Here is a 17,364-nt window from a genome sequence, read left to right on the forward strand (position 1 = left end):
AAGGAGTTATTTGACCTAAACTGCTTTGGGAAAGGTCTTTCTGTGTATAAGCCTGACCATGCCTTCAGATTTTTTGGCTGGCTTGCTTTATTCTCGAGTGTTTGAGGAGTGATTGATTGTTCTGGAAGCAAACTAAAAAGATAGATCTGAAGTTGTGAGCTCTCCAGGTCTAAAGAGCATTATGAGAGTAGGCATGTTTTAAGAGTACACATTGCAGTGCTTTAGCAGCTAAGTACAGGCAGCTGCTCTTTGGACAACTTTGTTTTCATAGTTCACGCAGCTCATATGTAGGAGAGGCTGATTTATGTGCCGTCTCCACTCGTTTCCATACATGTGGTTAGAAGGGGGAGAAAGAACCTGTCTAATGCAGTAAAGATGCAGCTCAATTCACTGAAGAAAAGTGTAATTTAAGCAAGTGTTTATTCCAGGAGACTGTAATTCAGGAAAAACAAATGTATTTTAAATAATGGCTGAAATCTACAAACTTTTAGAAATCAAACTGCTGTCCCTCATTTTTTACAGGTGTGTTTGCATCCCCTTGGCTTGTCTGTGTATTGCATAAATAAGGAACAGATTGGTTTAACTCAAATGGTGACTACAGTACTGTTTTGATTCTGTCACAAAAGCATAAAACTTTTCAGTACACATTTTTTGGCAATCTAATCATCAGTTTTTGCTTCCAAAGCATTGTCATGATCTTTTGCATTTTCTGGTACACTACAAAGTCCAGTGACCAACCGGAATCTAACGGGGTCCACATGAAGTTTGTACGTCAGCATTGTCATTGTTCTGCATCTTGTAACTGAATGACCAAACACCTCACAAACCCAAGTATTATAGGAATAGCTTTATTATCTTTAAACAATTCCATTATATTACAATTTATCCATCAAAATGCAAAATTAGAAATATTAAACAATTTCCATAAAATATTCAGGAACAAAGCATGGGTGTGTATATACATATAGATTTTTTAAATAGTGTTATTTAAACAATGACTAAGTTATTAAACCAGTGTATGAAATGTTGATAATGGATGGGCTTATTTCACAGTCAGAAAAGGATAATGCAGACCCCAGGCCCCAGTATTCCCAGTACATGAGAGACACGGCTTTTAGAAATACCTTTTAACAAAACAACTCACATGAAAAACATTGCAGTTACTACATTCTTATTTACTGTGCATTTGGTCATATCAAGTATGCATAGAAGTTATTAACTCTAAAGCATATGCTCCAAATGGTGATCAGATTTTATTCCAGTTCTTGTCTCTGACTCCAGCCATATTCAGGAATCTCCAGACAAATTCATGTCCGTAAGCACACAGAAAAGGGGAGAAAAGTTAACATGCATAGCTGAAAACCAAGTAAGCTTCTGAGTTTTAAAATAAAACTGCCATAGCTAGATTTGGTTTATAAAGTCATCTAACTGTGCCCAGAGACAGTGATTTCTTGTCTACAACAAGAAATACAGGAATTTAACATATATTTGTAAGTGTACTGTGATGGTATCATTAACTATTAATGTGCCTGTGGGTCCATAGTTTTCAATCAATTTGGAAAAAAAGAAATCTCACTTTGCTTAGTACATATTTGAAAGGTCATGTTTCTAAATATTCCTGGTTTTATCTGTTTCAAGATGATAAGCATAAAATGAATTAGGGCTGAAGGGAGCACATACAACGTAGATCAGAAATAAGCAAGACCCCACAAGGCTGTACTTAGCACCTGCACATCTGGGTTACATTGAGCTTATGGATTTTAAGGAGACAGCTCTGTTTCTTAAATTTTCGAACTGCATGTTACTTCCAGCTAACGACCAGACAATGCACAGTCATACACACATTGAAAGTACTTCTGAAAATTTGATGGTGGATAAAATAAAGTTTCTGTATACAGACAGTTTTAAAAATAAATTCATGTTGTAGGTCATGTTTTGTCCTCCAAACCACACAAAGGCACTAGTTTACATTACGGACTAATGTCCTGCAAAACTTCAGTCAAATAAAGGAAGCTATTTTAAGGTTAAAGTGGTGCTAAAACCCAGCTGTCACTAGTAACTTAAAACAGCCACACTGGGTTTTTCAGATTTAGTGGGGGAAAATGTTTTGCCTCAGGATGCACATGTTGGGGGAGTGTGGGGGGAAAGGCTCAGCCTTGAGCAAGTTTTTACAGCTGAGTTATAAACCTGGTTTATAACAGAAACTGGCAGACCCTAAAAGATGATATAGAGGTATTGATAGACATTTGTGTGTGTGGCACAAATGTCTGTATGCACGCAGTTTTCCCCTATTCTCTAATTTTTGGTTATTGAAAAGAAAAGGGATTTTGATTGAGCTATAGTCCAAGGCTGTTCCTTCTCACTTTATTCATTTGCCAGAACACTTTCCTTCCAGCACTAGTATTTTGGCTAGAGAGCAGGAATGTTGTTAAGATTAGAAAAGCTATTGGGCTTTGTTATGAATTTCTACCTCCTCAAAAATGATATGCATCTCTACTTGATGTAGGTTACTGCAGAGAAAGCATTACTTTCACACTGGTATGGCATTACTATACTCAACACAAATAACTACTAATTAAATCCTTTCCTCAAGGCCTTGTTTTTCACCATGGTGAATTTGCTAATGAATACTTGTGCAAAATTTGGATCAACTACATACTGATAGGTTTTAGTTATAGTTGGGGGCTGTTCTGCAGCCACAGTTTGCAGTGCTGGCGCTGTGGAGGTGCTGGGAGCGAGGTGGTAGGATGTCTTTGTGATGTACTCCACCAGGCGGTTGTACTGCTGTTCTGACAGTCTCTCTCTACCTCCATCGGCCTGAAATCAGATACGATAAAATAATTACTGAGTATTTGGCAGCAACTGAACTGAGTAGTAAGGACAACGATTCCATATTACTCTCTTAAAAATCTTCCTCCCTAAAACATTCCTTACGATAGTTAAAAAGATTTTTTAAATCAACAGTGTTCTCCCATAGTTTAGTCCTTGGTGAATTAGTCCTCCCCTCCGCTGTTTTGGACACTTCTGAGAAGCTCTAACTCTGCCACAGAAAATTTAAGCAGTATCTTTTGAGAATTTCATGGATGGGCACCTTGGCCATGAGTAGAACTTTACAACAGATCAACTCTTTGTGTACAGCAAAAGCATCCAGATCCCTTTTAGAAAAATGCCAGTAGCTCATGGAAGTGCTTATCAGGTAGCACTTCTAATTAGCAAAAACATTTTCTCAAAAAGTACAATTAAAGACAGGCCATAGTAATATCTGGGCAGTTAATTTTAGGTCTCTAACTTACTTGATTTAAAATAAAGACTAGAAGCTACCTTCCAGGTGAATGTTCTATGGCAGGATATATCCATCTGCTTCTGGTAACAAAAAAAACCCCATTCTGGGTGAGAGGACTCACACACGGACATTTTTTTAAACAAAAGGGTTTTACTAAAGATGATTTGGGTATTTTGTTTCTGGAGAAGACATTAAGGTGTCTGTGCAAACTGGCTTTCCCACCACCAGGAGCTGGAAGGACTCCTCTGAAGAAATCTCTTTTCTGCAGGCTGAAATATGTAGAGGTTCAAGGCCCTAGCAAGAGAGATTCAAGCGACCTACCTAGTGGAAAAAAATACAGTAAATCAAATACTGTCAATAGGTATCTACCTATGGTTCCAACCAGATAAAGTATTAGATGAAAAGCTGTGGACAAACCTGACTTTGGAAGGTCAATCTGCTGTGCCCTCTTTTTTGAAGAAGTTGAAGATGACTATGGCTAGCTTGAGAAGGGAAGGCAAGCAGGCAGGCATCAAGCTAACTGCATGGTTTCAAAAAAACTTTATTTCAAAAATACCACCATGGATGCTACAGTAGTATGACTATCTAAGTCATTCAGAACAGAAGTTATTTCCAAAATATGATAATGAACAAAAAGACAGGAGTTATCTTAGGGCTAGGGTTTGATGCTTCCTTATTTACAGCTGCAGAACTGCTGACCAGTTTAATTTCTGTGGGGTTAAAAATGTCTTTGTTGGACATCACAGTAAGGATTTATAGACTCTATCTTCTGCATGTCTTTCAAGGAGTTTTACACGTCTTACTAGATATGATGATGTTTTCAAACTGCCATTGGATTCCATGATCAGTATCTGGTCACATCTCTGGACTGCAAGACTCATTTTAAATACACCAATGCTTATTTGAAGAAAGAGTTAATATGATTGATAGATAGTGACAGATATCACATTCACATCAAAACAGTCCCTTCTGGTTTTTTTTTACTATGCCTTTGGAGATGGATTTGCTGCTCAGCAAGTAGAAACACTCCTGTTTTCAATCATCATCACAAAAATGCAAAAGGAAGCAGGCTCACAAACAAGCTCAGAAGCTTAAGGTTGAAGCCTATGCCTAGAAAGAGCAGAAATGATGAAATGGGCAGAGGAGAGTGTTGTTTTCATGAACGACCTTAAGGGAGGGAAAAATCAGAAGGCAGACTGCAGCACTCACGGCTAACAGTGGAGAATGGTGTCTGAACCACGTCTGGTGGCTCAGTAGAATTATCTCAGGAGTCAGTTTGTTTCACTGGTTGAAAGGAGAGAAATATGTGGAAGCACCATCTATGTAAACAAGATTTTAAGTTATGGGGTAAATCGTGCATGTAGGTGGCTTCACACTTTTTCCTGATTTCTCCTTCTAGAGAGGTAAGCCCAGGGGCAGCTGGGTTCTGCCTTCACACTGACCAGAAGACCCAGCTTATCAAAGGAGATGGAAATGGTGCTGGCATCCCAGTCACCTACTCTTGTGAACCCATTCTTCATTCAGCCTCAGGCTATATTCCACAGATACAACATAATTATCCAGGAGGAAATATTAACTGTGCTTGGATGGTCTTCCAAAGTAACTGGGACCCTGTCTGCTTCTAGAGGGCTTCATCTGTAACTAACTAACTGCTTCTGCAGCCACTTTCAGTTTGGCTTATATTGTCAAGATAAAAACAGAAGCTTGGAATTGCATTTTTTCCCAAAAGGCACCTAACATTGTCACTAAGTGCTCTCACCCATGGCTTTGCACAACTATCATGTTAATATCCAGACCATTCAATGGTTCAAAACTTAGTCAAGGGTTGCTTAATGCACCTGCTAGAGGAACAGTACAGATATCATGCCCTTTCATGCTGGAAGGGTTAAGAACTTTTGGCTTCATATATTGTGGAGGCGAACAAGCCATCAGGCAAACCAATTGCTTAATGAGTCAAAATATTCTTTTGGGTTAAGAACTCCACAATGCTTCTAAAATTCCTCCCGTTACAGCTTATAAAGAATAAGCCTTCAGCAATTCTGACTCCACAGTAGACAGACACAGCACCTGTGTTGGGCAGTCCAGATGTGTTGGGCTCCTCTGTGCACACCGACTAAGATCTGGTTCTTAAGGGGTTTTTTTTCCACTGCTTTGAAAAATCCAGAGACTGGTTTTCAGCTCTAAAGATGGTAACATGTAGCACTGTCATGAAAATCCTGTTGCATATTACCACAAAAAAATTCTGGAATATTTGAAGGGCCCTTCGATTTGTTGTTGTCTTCTTGATATTATGAGCTATACCAAGAGCAGCTGGAAGAGCAAGCCTTTAGAGTATGACATCTGTCTGGAAGCAAGTAGTGTGTCAATTACTTTGGAAGATAATCCAAGTACAATTAATGCTTCCCTTTCAATAAAAATGTTGTCAGTGCCAGAGTTTTCAAGAATCCATCCAGGCTATTCCTAGCCAGATGGATTAAGTTATATATTGTGGAGGCGAACAAGCCATCAGGCAAACCAATTGCTGAAGGAGTCAAAATATGCTCTATAATATCTCTGGTGATTACAGCTGTAGAAACTCATGTTTTGTTTCCTAACTGTTCCAAGAAGCTGAGGAGAGGGAATGAGAGAAACTGTTTTGGGCAGAGCTGAAACAAAACTTTTGGCAATTATTTTTGTGAGCAGTAATACAAAAAAGTGGATTTTTTAAACATTGAAATGAATTGTTTCAATTTGTTGCAATATTTCTAGCATTTTTGACCAATTAGTCAGAAAAATAGAGATAATTTACATTTGGTAACATTACCTCTGTTTTGCTAAACTTATAATAAAATTTTGGTTGACTTGACTAGGCATTTTCCAGCTAAAAATTCTGTCCATCTTTACTAATGTCATCATGCACAGACATGTCTGCACTTCAGCTGAGGACATCTCCAGTGCAACAAGATGGCCTAGTTTTAATATTGAGAAGTTGTGCCTATTTAGGTGTAGGTCTGCAGCTCAGAGGCTGCTCAGCTGCAAGTCACAACTTGTTCCTCCTAAGGTTCCTTTTCCTAATCACATCACATCCAGTTTTTAGAAGCTCTTGACAGGGAGCTGAAGGGGGAGGCTCTGGCTCCCATCAGCACTGGTGCTGCACATGACACCCCAGAGGACCATAGAACTGACATGTTCAGCTGCAGAAAGGAAATCATTAAGTATGAGGTCTCCCAATCCACTAAGGCAAAAAAAGCATAGTAAACATTAATTACAAAAGAATTTTACTTAACTCTAGGTAATCACTAAAACTATATGAAGTTTTTTGCAATCTTTTGTTGTGTAGCTGCCTTAACAAAAAAATTCAAACTCCTTTTATTCTGGTCTTCCTTCCTTTCAACTGCTCCTTCTTATAGCACATTTCTTTAAATTTTTACACAAATTTAAGAATAAGCATCTGCATTCTGAAGGAATATTTTGCCAGGTCTGTTTTATATGGCATCCCTCAACTTTTGCTGTCTTGCCATCACTGACTGTGCTGCACCAGGGCACAGGCACTCTTCACAGCTTTTACCATGCCACACATTTTCACTGCAATCTCAAGAGCCTGTGTCAGCAAAGGAGATGCTGTACTGATGCTGTACTGCTGGCTCAAGGCTTACAGCTCCTGGTGGTACACTGCTGCACCACTTGAGTAGGGCTCCCGTATTTCCATCCATAACTTCATAAAAACCCCATATATTTAGTCCAGTACCTGCAAAAGAGGTCACACTTACCATGTGTAACTAGTGTGTGTATGTGGGAAAGTTGGACTCTGCACATGCCAGGTAGGGTTGCTCTGTGAGTTCAGAGGAGCCATTTGCCCATAAATCCTACACATTCCCAGCTGCAACAGCTGTGGGGACTAGAATTAGGCTCCCTGTCCCTTGCCTTCCCTTCTCCCAGACAGGCAGCCCCTCTGCACCCTTCATCACCCTCTTGCAGCAACCTTTGGGCAAGCTGCCCTTTTCCCACAGCAGCATTCTACTCCTCACCCCTTGGATAACCAGACACAAAGACAAAAGCTATCACACTCCAATCTAATAAAAAAAGATCTAGGTTGGTGCTAAATTTAGGGTTGGAATAGGTTGAGTGCATCAAATGCCTTAGGGAGAACAATTTTTTTTTCTTCTTCCCTCCAGGACAGTAGCTCTGGACTGAGCAGGATAGTCTGGATTCAGTCTGAGGTGTGCCATTCCCAACCACTCAGCACTCAGGGACAAAAAAACCTGAGCTTTGTCCACTTGCATCAAAATTTAAGTAATTCCTCATGTCGCTTTTTGATGAGAGAAGGCAATTTTAGTCAACAGTGCTCTGTGAAACTGAGGTTAGTGGAAAGACAACAAATGTAAATAGAGAATTCAGCACTAAAAAAAGCTTTTACAAAAATATTCAAGTGCTGTCATGACACAGATGAAGTCATTGCTGTGCTGGAATCGGTGGCAAAACTCTTCAGTCACTTCAGCAAAGTTAGGATTTGACTGAAGGTGCTCCTACTTCTTGTCACACCTCATACTTAATGTGGTTTTACATTTTCTTTTCTTATATTTGAAACAGAAATTTCTGGTATAGCAGTCTATGAACTACCTGACACACTTCTATAAAAACAACTGGGACATGCTTGTTTGTTTTTGAAATGCTCTCTCATATGATTCCACTTGAGAATTTAACACAATAAACATTGTTTCCTGAAAGTGCAAAAATATAACATTCTTCTACCATTAAAGAAGATAATTCAAATGGCTTAGAGATCCTTCAATATGAAGATGAATGTTTTATGCTCTTACTGGCAAACACTTGGTGCATCCAATCTCAGAAAAGAACTGACACAGTTTAAAGTTAGCATTTGCAGAAGAAGGAAGATCTAAAGAAGCAAATACAACTGGCAGCCAAGCAAAACAACTGCACTGGAAGTGGCAAGATAAGAAACATGCTGAAAGGAGCATCAGCACCACTGATCTGTCATCAGAATTCACAGAAGAATGAAAGGAACTGCTCTTGCTGGCACCTTGTAGGCACAGGCAGCAATACTGACTTGCCAAACAATAAACACCTTGTGCACATCTAGGCATGAAAACCTTTTTGGAAAAGAGGTGATGCTTACCAAGAACCCAGACTACCTCTACATTTTCCCTCAGAAATTTCTGTCATAGATATGGTATATCATGATCAATAAGAGGACAGAAGGGAGGAGACACCTCCCTCTCATCCAAAGGGCAACACAGTCAAGTATGAGGCACGAGAAAACAGCAGGTCTCCTGGTTTGGCACTTATACCTTTGGCCTCCTGACCCAGTATCACCAACCGGTGACTATCCCCACTGCCAAAAGCATCGTCATCAGTTGTAACTTTATCTTTGAATGAAAAACATACTCAAGTCTTTACCTCCAAATCAGAAGGCACTCTCTGCTGCTTTAGCTGCACCTTCAGCAGATCTTTTTGCTGATCATCTTCCAGACAGTCGATTTCAGTCACGGGGAATGCCTGCTGCTGCGTGTCTTCACTGATGCTGACGACAAAGAGCACCTCTGAGGTGAGCAGCAAGCAGCCTTCATGCTGCTGGCCTGATCCACTCACAATCATGACATCTAAGGCCATATGGACTTCTGGCTTTCCTAGAGATTGCAGCATTTTCCTGCATCATCAAGGGAAAAAAAGAAAAAAAAAAAGATGAAAAAAAGCAGTAGTCAGTGTTGTGCATCGGGTCCTCCAGGACTTATTTTAATCACTAATGTTTTTACTTAAGCCTGTAGCTATCACCTACAGATGTAAAATAAGCCAGGGAGTGTATCCAAAACACCATTACTGAAAGATATTAGACTTCAGATTTAAATAATGAATGTGAAATTGTTACTTATAAAAACCCCTTAATCATTCACTGCAAAATTGGCCTAGTATCTGTGCTAGGTCAGCCTATTTCCCATCCTATTTCCTTGATAATAGAAAAATTACCCTGAGAAGTGGCTTAGAGATTCAGGGCAGAAAATAAAGCTATCTTCACTAACAGCTGTTTCTGGAGATGTGCAGTATTTTTCTTGGGCTTGGTGCAATGATAAATAAGTAAGAACTCACTGAATGCCATTAAATAAAGATCAGCTCTGTAGTTTCAGAGCTGGATGCAGATCAGCAGCCCATCATTTGCAGATTGGGTTTCTATGCACTACCTTTGTGTTTAATGTTCCTAAACAAACTGCCATAACTCAGCCTTTCCTAGGGAAGCAGCCTGTTAACTTGACCACAGGCCAGAACCTATTAATAAACAATGTGGATGTAAAAATGAGCAATGGTCTAAATAATTTTACCAGACATATTTGACGTGGCTGTTTGGAGCCTGCTCAACATGTTGATCATTTGGATGAGAGCGCTGCTTGGGAAGCTGAGAAAGTCCAGCTCCATGCAAAATACCTGTGGTAAGAGAGTTCAGGTTTTTCAGTAGTTGTTTTCTACAAAACAGTTACGTGTTTCAGTGATGTCATCTGTTTAAAGCAGTTCATAAAATCGTGCAGATCCAAAATGATGTCACATCTTTGGAAGCTGTAGTCAAGATAGTTCATTAAATATTACAATGCAAGAGTTGTGCACTTAACCCCAGTGATCTTGCATTAGCAAGAAACAAAAAAAGCTCCACTGTGTGTTTTCCAAATTAGCCATACACTTGCAATCAAGAGAAACATAATGCTCCTGAGAGCCATCACTTCAGAGTAGGATCAGACACATCAGTTAGGATTTATGTAGAAAAAATCAAGACTGTTGTTAACTTTCTTGCTTAATATTAAAATACTTTCATATACGTGTCATATTGGTACAAATTAGAAGGCAAGTTTGCCTAGATACTGTATTTAAATGTTCAGTTGCTTAATCCAGCTGTTAAACACAGATCCATATACATTTATGAGATCTCCTGGGGCATCTGGTTTATTGTGAATTCTTCTTAGTGCCAGCACAGAATGGAGACTACAAGCAGGAGTTAAACAGGTTTCTAAAAAGACTCTCCCAAGCTGAAGATGATACAGTATGTACGCTTTCAGATGGCCTGTAAACTTTTAATGATGAGGTATGGTCACCAGAAAGAATGAGTGGGTTGCAAAAAAATTCACAAATTAAGTAGTTTTAAATTTTTTTACATGAGAGACACAAAGTAGGTTATGCAGCAAGCACTACTGTTATATGGTTTGGTGCAAAGTTGCTCTCCAAATAAGTGGAAGAAATTTTCTTTTTTCTAATTAAGCATTCCAAAGGCATTTTTGCACAAGGGTGTCAATAACTTAGATTCCTTTTTACACAATGGATAATAATTTAAACAAAACATCAGCGATGAAAAAAACCCTTTAATTTTTAACACACATGTTGATGGTAATACTTAAAAGGAGCATCCCAGTTGTAACAGTTGGCTTACCGAGGTTCTCAGCATTATGTGAGTGAAAATGTTATTTACAGATGGAGAAAGAGAGAACATGTGTTTATTTCTGTGTGGTCCCCCACACCCCTTGGTCCCCCCCAAGGGGCACAGTCCCACTTCCAATTCAGTTGTGGGTAAGAGTTACTTGAACTTTTGTGTGTTTTCCTCTCACGCACAGTCAGTTATTATTGATACAGTTTTTATGTTTTTTCCTGGCTAACTCCTTTTGTCACATGCTCATGGAAAACATGACATCTTATATACCATATCTGCAATGAAAAGTGTCCCTCTACTATTACAAGTTTCTTGATAAAGAAGGGAGCAGAATTAAGTCTAGAAAGAATAATGCAACAACACACAGGCAGCTGACAACAGAAAAACGTTTCTGATTTTACAGATATGGGTTTTATACCTACGGAATGTATAATTCAGGAGAACAGTTATTATTTTGACTCATACAAACAAGCTAAAGTTGATTTGAAAGAATTCTAATAATTGTTTCATTATGTCTTTAAATAAATGGAATGAGTTGTGAATGTTGTCGGAAGCATCCTAAACTTAAGCCTTACAAGAACTATTCATATTCTAATCAACACATCACAAATATACTGCTAGTGATTAAAGTCTTAAACATGCAAGATTTGTCTGGTATAATTAGTGAAGCAAAGTTATTGACACATTGTCCTTTTATCAACAGGTCTTCCTGCTTCTCTTCCCTGACTGCCTCTGCTCACCATTTCCTCTTCAATATCCAAACCAACAGCTTTGATGTATTGATACTGGAAGCAAAGGAATTATTTTGGTATTTTATTTTTATCTTTTATACTTCTTGGTTGTTCACATCAATTTGAAACGATTTGCCACCACTGCCACTAAGTGCTAAGCCTAGCTGGAAAACCCACTTCTGGTTGCTAAAAGGTTACCCATGTATCCAAAAACAGGACTGTCTCCTCATGACTCTCCAGCATCCAGTTTAAAGGGGATGCTCCCACTACATAATTCACTTCTTTCTCGCAGGAACATAACTCTCTCTTCGTGCAGAGATAGCACAACTCTTTCCTTGCCATAACAAAGCAATCTCAAAATAACACTCTAATTGGATATAGTGTTGCTCTAATCCTTTTATGTCAAAAATCTTTTGTAAGCACATATGTTTCTGTAACTAATTCTACTGTATTCCAAGAATTACTTCATGCTTTCTGCATTCTGTGTTTCTGTGGTTGTACACTGCTGATCGGTAACACAAGAGAGAAGCACACCATGATGGCTTTTAAGAAAAGCAGCACAACATTTGTAAGTATTCTAAATCTTTCTCTAAGTCACACAGCTACTGAGCAGAGGAAGTAAGACAAAGCAGGTTGTATCTGAGAAGCATTTTAAAATTTAAATGGAGATGTTGGAAATAGCCAAACTCACCGTAACCTGTCTGGGAGACCAGCTCAGCTGCCCCTCCAATGGGCTTTGTGAAGACGCCCATGATTCCTTTCCCCACACCCGAGATGACACCCCTGGCTTTGTGCCCGGCTGAAGCCTGGGCCTCAGATACTCGTTGAAAATTCTGCATCGGCTGATCCACAATTCCAGCAATTGCACCTGAAAAAAACAAGGGTCCCCAGTAAGTAGTGAAGATTAACATCTCAGAATAAGAGGAAATCTTACTACTGGAATAGTTCTTGGAATAGAGACTGTACTCTTCTTATGCAGCTATTTAGCATGTGACCAATTAGCTAAACACTACCTTAGCTTCAGTGTAAGTTAAATCTTGACTTTTTGCTTTAAACATTCAGATCATCTAACCTTACAGTATATTCTCCTCTTTCAACTACTTTTGCTAAATGCTCTTGCAGAGTTAGTTTAATTTGGCTCATTCTGTGTAGCAATTTTCAAAATCCTGGGCTAGGAATAAAATCCTCCAGTTTTAGACAACTTGAGCTCCTATGGAAATGAGATTTTCACGTAAGTGTGAGATTGACTTCATGAGAATAAAAACTGCTTGTATTCAATAGATCATTTTTATATCCTCTTCCACTGCCAGAAATGTTCATAAGCTAATGCAACTTTTGATATATTACTAAGATTAGCAGAATTAGACTTTGAGACTTTTTGTTACGTTTTTGTGAAAATGATCATATTTTACTTTAATGTGCATGGGTCAAACTTTTACAAGTAACACAAGTGACCTTCCCAGCTTTTAGTATCAACAAAGAACTCCAACTTAAATCTTCCTAAATGTAAACAGGTATGTGAGGTGGTACATTCCTTTGATCTTGAGTTTACGCTAGCCACTTAACCACAGACATGTCTCTAGTTGTTGTAATTTTGATAGATAAGCTATTTGGAAATCGCTAAGAGTACAGGGATTGGACAAAGCAACACCAGTCTGCCTGATCCAAGGCGCTTTGCTTAGTGAAAAGCAAGTTTGCAGGCTCCTTGGCCAGCTCTCAGTTTGCACCTGCAACTGCAAATATCAAGATAAAACAATTATTTAATGAGTAGGACTGAGTGTCACCCTGGTAACCAGGCATTTTCACTGCAACCTAGACATCTTTGAAGACTCTGCTTTGTATGCAGAAGCAAATCCAGGCATAATTCCACAGATTTGGGCAATTGCAACCGAGGTATTTGGCCCCATGTGTTTACCAGCGTGACATGCACTAGGGAGCAAGCTGCTAAGTGGTTTTCAGATGGTTTTAGTTTACTGTCACTGGATAAATGAAGAAGTTGCTGACTTTGAACAACAAGAACTAATATTGTACTTATATACTGGTTTTCTATCCAAAGAAAAGATGGAGATGAGAAGCAGCACACATCTCCCCAGATCCTTGTCCCTGGGATACTATCCATCGGCAATTCAAGAAACTTGTATCTCCCATAAATGCCTTCCTCTCCTCTTAGAGAGATTTCTTCCAACTTCTGTATATATATCCTTTACTGATAAATGTATAGTATTTTCCCAGAAAATGCTAGTCTATCTTTAATGTGATGCCTGTTTTTAATTGAGCTCACTCACTGAAGCTGAGCGTGCAGCTGAACGTTCACCCTTTGTACCACAAAGGCCATGAAGCTTCTTCCTTAATGCCATGCCATGGAAATGATACAATTTTCAGTTCATTAGTACTTACCAGCTGCTCCTGCTGCTTGACTAAAATAATACCACAACACCACATTACACAATTGGGATTGTTTGTGCAGTCTTTTGTGCAATTGTGATGCATTTGAAGGCATAAAACAATACTTGGTGTCCTGCTAAGTTATGATATTACACTACCCTGTGACCTCCCTCACCCTATCTCTTGAGGTCATCCACAGCAACTACACTTTTAGAACAGAAGTTATTGCCTTATTAAATGTAATCCACCTAAGTCCTAGCACTAGTAAATTATTTACTGCAACACACTTGAGCAATGTTATAAGGTAATAATAAATAAGAGCCTACTCCAAAGGACCTGTGGTACGCTCCAGGCACTTCTCAGCTGGAATTAGGCCCAGAGGACAAGGAAACAGAATGGAAACTGCTGTGACTGTGTTATATAAGATTATTTATATACTGCCTCAAATAATATATAGCTTAATTAGCCAGTTGTTTAGTACTTCCACACTTTCTGTTACTCTGGCATTTTATGCATGCTCTGAACTTGTTTGTGAAGACATTGAGCTTTTGTCCCTCAAATCCTTTTGCAAGTCATGTTGTTCTACCTGCAAAAATATAACCAATGATCTTCTCTCCCTCTTTGTAATTCCTTATCTCAAATTGTGACTTATTGACATAACTCATTCATGTGCTGTGGCCATGCCCACAAATCACATAATAAACTATAACCTTACTCCTTTCATTGAGGAGTGGCTGGTCCTACCACCCTTGCATGGGGAATCCAGATCTGTGCAGCTTCTTTCCTGTGTGTATGAGTGATGTGTTGGCAAAGGAAAAAAAAAATAGGCCAAAGGCTGAGCCACCTTAAAACCCAAGAGCAGTGAGATAATGGTGATACACATGTGAGGTTGAGGGCATCTCCTCACACCTGGAATGGTGCAAAGCACATGTTACAAGTGCCCGTGTGGTTTCTTGCGTTCTAACACAAAGTTTGTGGCAGAAGCATCATGCTGGATGGACTTACCACAGAAGGTCTCTCCCTGCCAGATTTCAGTAGGGTATCAAGGGAGCAGAGCATGGAACCACATGTAGTGGTTCTTCCCTTCCCACTGTTATCTCACACTCTCACATGGTGTCCTACTGTTGTCCCCGTCTTTTCCCTGTAATGTCCCTTGCCCAATTTCTTTTTTATTAAATGAAACCATTCTCCATTTTTCCTTTCTTCCTTACCCTAGGCATTTGATTTTATATGCATGTCCACATATGTACACACAGATTATATATGTATAAAGAAAACCTCAATAAAATTAAACACCAAAGCAACAAAACAAAAACATATTTTGGACCAAAGAGGTTCCAGCAACAACATAACATCTGCTAAACATCAGATGGGGTGCATTCTGGTTAATACATGTTGCTCAGTAACAATAAAAAGTTACTTTGATAACTACAAAATTCAGATATTTCAGAGTATATCACTGGATTACTTCAAGAATTTGATTACGGGCAGCAACTGGTTCGTGCACAGACTGACAAAGTTTGGTGCCTGTAGTACAGCTCAGCTGTAGTACAGAACTTAGCAAAGCTTGGGTTGCTTGTGACAAACTCTTTCAGACAAAGACATGATTGGAAAAAATCCTCCCCCTCTCCCCAAGAGAAATGGGCCATGCTTTTCCACGAGGCTGGAATCTAGCCAAACTGAAACCCTTTTGCTTCCTTTTCTCTTCTCTGTTGTCCTTCAGACAAGTCCTTTGGTGTTTCACACCAAAATACAGCTAAAGCGTAGTCTCATCACAGCAAACATCACATAAAAATGCAGCTCAAAGTAAAGAGCACCTGTTGCCTTGCATTAATGTATTTGCAGTATTAGTGTGTGGAATAAGCACACAACTTCAGGATTAGCAGCAGCTCGTAGTATCTTGTGTTGCAGATAGGCAAAAGTAGAGTGGCCCTGATTCAGTGAGAGCTACACAGCACTACCACCCATAATAACAAAAATTTGAGCTTCTGAAACCCAGGCTTTACCTTTGCTGGCAGGGCAGTTACACTGTCCATCAGCATGACTCAATTCACTTTCCCTAAAAGCAGGAAGGAGTAACTGAAATGTCGAACACTTCTGCCATTGTAAAAAATGGCTTTTTGAGTAGTCGTCAGCTTTTTGGTTAATCAGAAATTCTCAACTTCCTAAGGGGAGCTACTTCAATATGATATTTTTCACTAGGACCTGCAGCTGAAAACTAAGCCCATAGTTTCAATAGTCTCTTTTACATGGTTATAAAGTATTATTTTAAGTTTGACCTTGTCACGCAAAATGTAAGAGCTAGTTCCTCTGCGGGAATTCAATCATTTGAATATTTTACATACAATTTCACTGCATTTTTGTCTAATATAAAAGAAAAAAACACACCTATCATAAGCTTTTGCTTCTTTTCACACACAAATGTTAATAAAATGACCCAGAAGGCTCCCCCAAACTAGAAAAGAAGACAACAGCTGGCCAAAGATAACAATCAAATCAAACAACACCCTGACAGTGCTTGAGTCATTTAAAATGAGACAGGACAAAGCACTTAAGAATGTACCACAGGGAACAACTTGCACTGAGGACGAGACAAGAGTACATGATTTTGGCCCTGATTCAGCAAAGCTCTTAAGCACATGCTTAAGTGCTCTGCTGAATCAGGGCCACCATAAGCCAGATTTTCAGAAAAATCAGAAAGGCAACTCTTCTTTCTGGGTAGATACCACAATGTATCAGTGAACTGAGGCCTCTCACACGAATGTGCCTCGGCATGAAATCTGCATTTGTAATTTTTTTAGCTGCTTGCATAGGTCAGATGGCTTTTATAAACATGAGAGTACTGTGACTACCCTAGAAATCTCTTTCACACTTCTAAACTTTACAATTAGAAAGTCACAGAAATTATAGCTTCAAATGGTCTTGTTCTCTGCATTTCTGTACTCATCAAACTCTTCATCCTTGTGAAGGAAAATAACTGCAGCTTCACTTTGCTTTGTTATGTATGAAGAACCTGTAACTGTTTTTAGAGTAAGCATGTTCATGTTTATTCTGAATATGCTGGTGAAAAAAAAGCAGCACAGTGATACCTTTGGTTCAAGTATGACTGGTTTTTTTTTTTTGGAAGCTGCAATATTCTTTAAACTAAATAGTCAGGACAGAAACAGCTTTCTGATGTGTTTGTAAAAACTGAACATTCTTAATTTAGGTCTTCACACAATTTATACAAATGCTGCTGTGCATACAGAGAAAACATGCTTTTTAAAAATTAGGTTTATATTAAAAAAATTATGCCTAATACAAATTCAGTGGAATATTTCTGATTTCTCCCTTAGTGAAAGGTTCCATACTTGTCAAGTCCAGTTATACAGTATCTGTAGCTATTTATCTGTGTGCTTCATTGCCTCCACTGCTAAGAACAGAGGAATTTAGCAGGGAGGAATCTCTAAATAATAACAGCGGCAAGAAGAACAAGAACTCTAGCTCGTGGAATAGCACTATTTAAATGCTAATAATGAAGTTCTAAGTTTCTAACATGAAATCTAATTTCTCAGGAAATC

At 38.9% G+C, this 17,364-nt stretch overlaps 1 protein-coding gene across 2 annotated transcripts in view; it reads right to left on the bottom strand.

The window, feature by feature from the left end:
* Nucleotides 1-832: 832 nt before the first annotated feature.
* VPS13B (vacuolar protein sorting 13 homolog B) overlaps nucleotides 833-17,364 on the bottom strand; it is a 425,569-nt gene continuing 409,037 nt past the window's right edge. For both annotated transcript variants that reach the window (XM_064647722.1, XM_064647715.1), the window contains exons 59-62: nucleotides 12,111-12,287; nucleotides 9,598-9,700; nucleotides 8,681-8,930; nucleotides 833-2,817 (exon numbers count right to left, since the gene is read on the bottom strand). In XM_064647722.1, the coding sequence (XP_064503792.1) occupies nucleotides 2,572-2,817; nucleotides 8,681-8,930; nucleotides 9,598-9,700; nucleotides 12,111-12,287 (776 nt within the window). In that variant the 3' untranslated portion in view covers nucleotides 833-2,571. The remainder of the gene's footprint in view (nucleotides 2,818-8,680; nucleotides 8,931-9,597; nucleotides 9,701-12,110; nucleotides 12,288-17,364) is intronic.

The sequence above is a fragment of the Pseudopipra pipra genome, chromosome 1 (genome assembly GCF_036250125.1).
Source record: "Pseudopipra pipra isolate bDixPip1 chromosome 1, bDixPip1.hap1, whole genome shotgun sequence".
NCBI classification, from domain to species: Eukaryota; Metazoa; Chordata; class Aves; order Passeriformes; family Pipridae; genus Pseudopipra; species Pseudopipra pipra.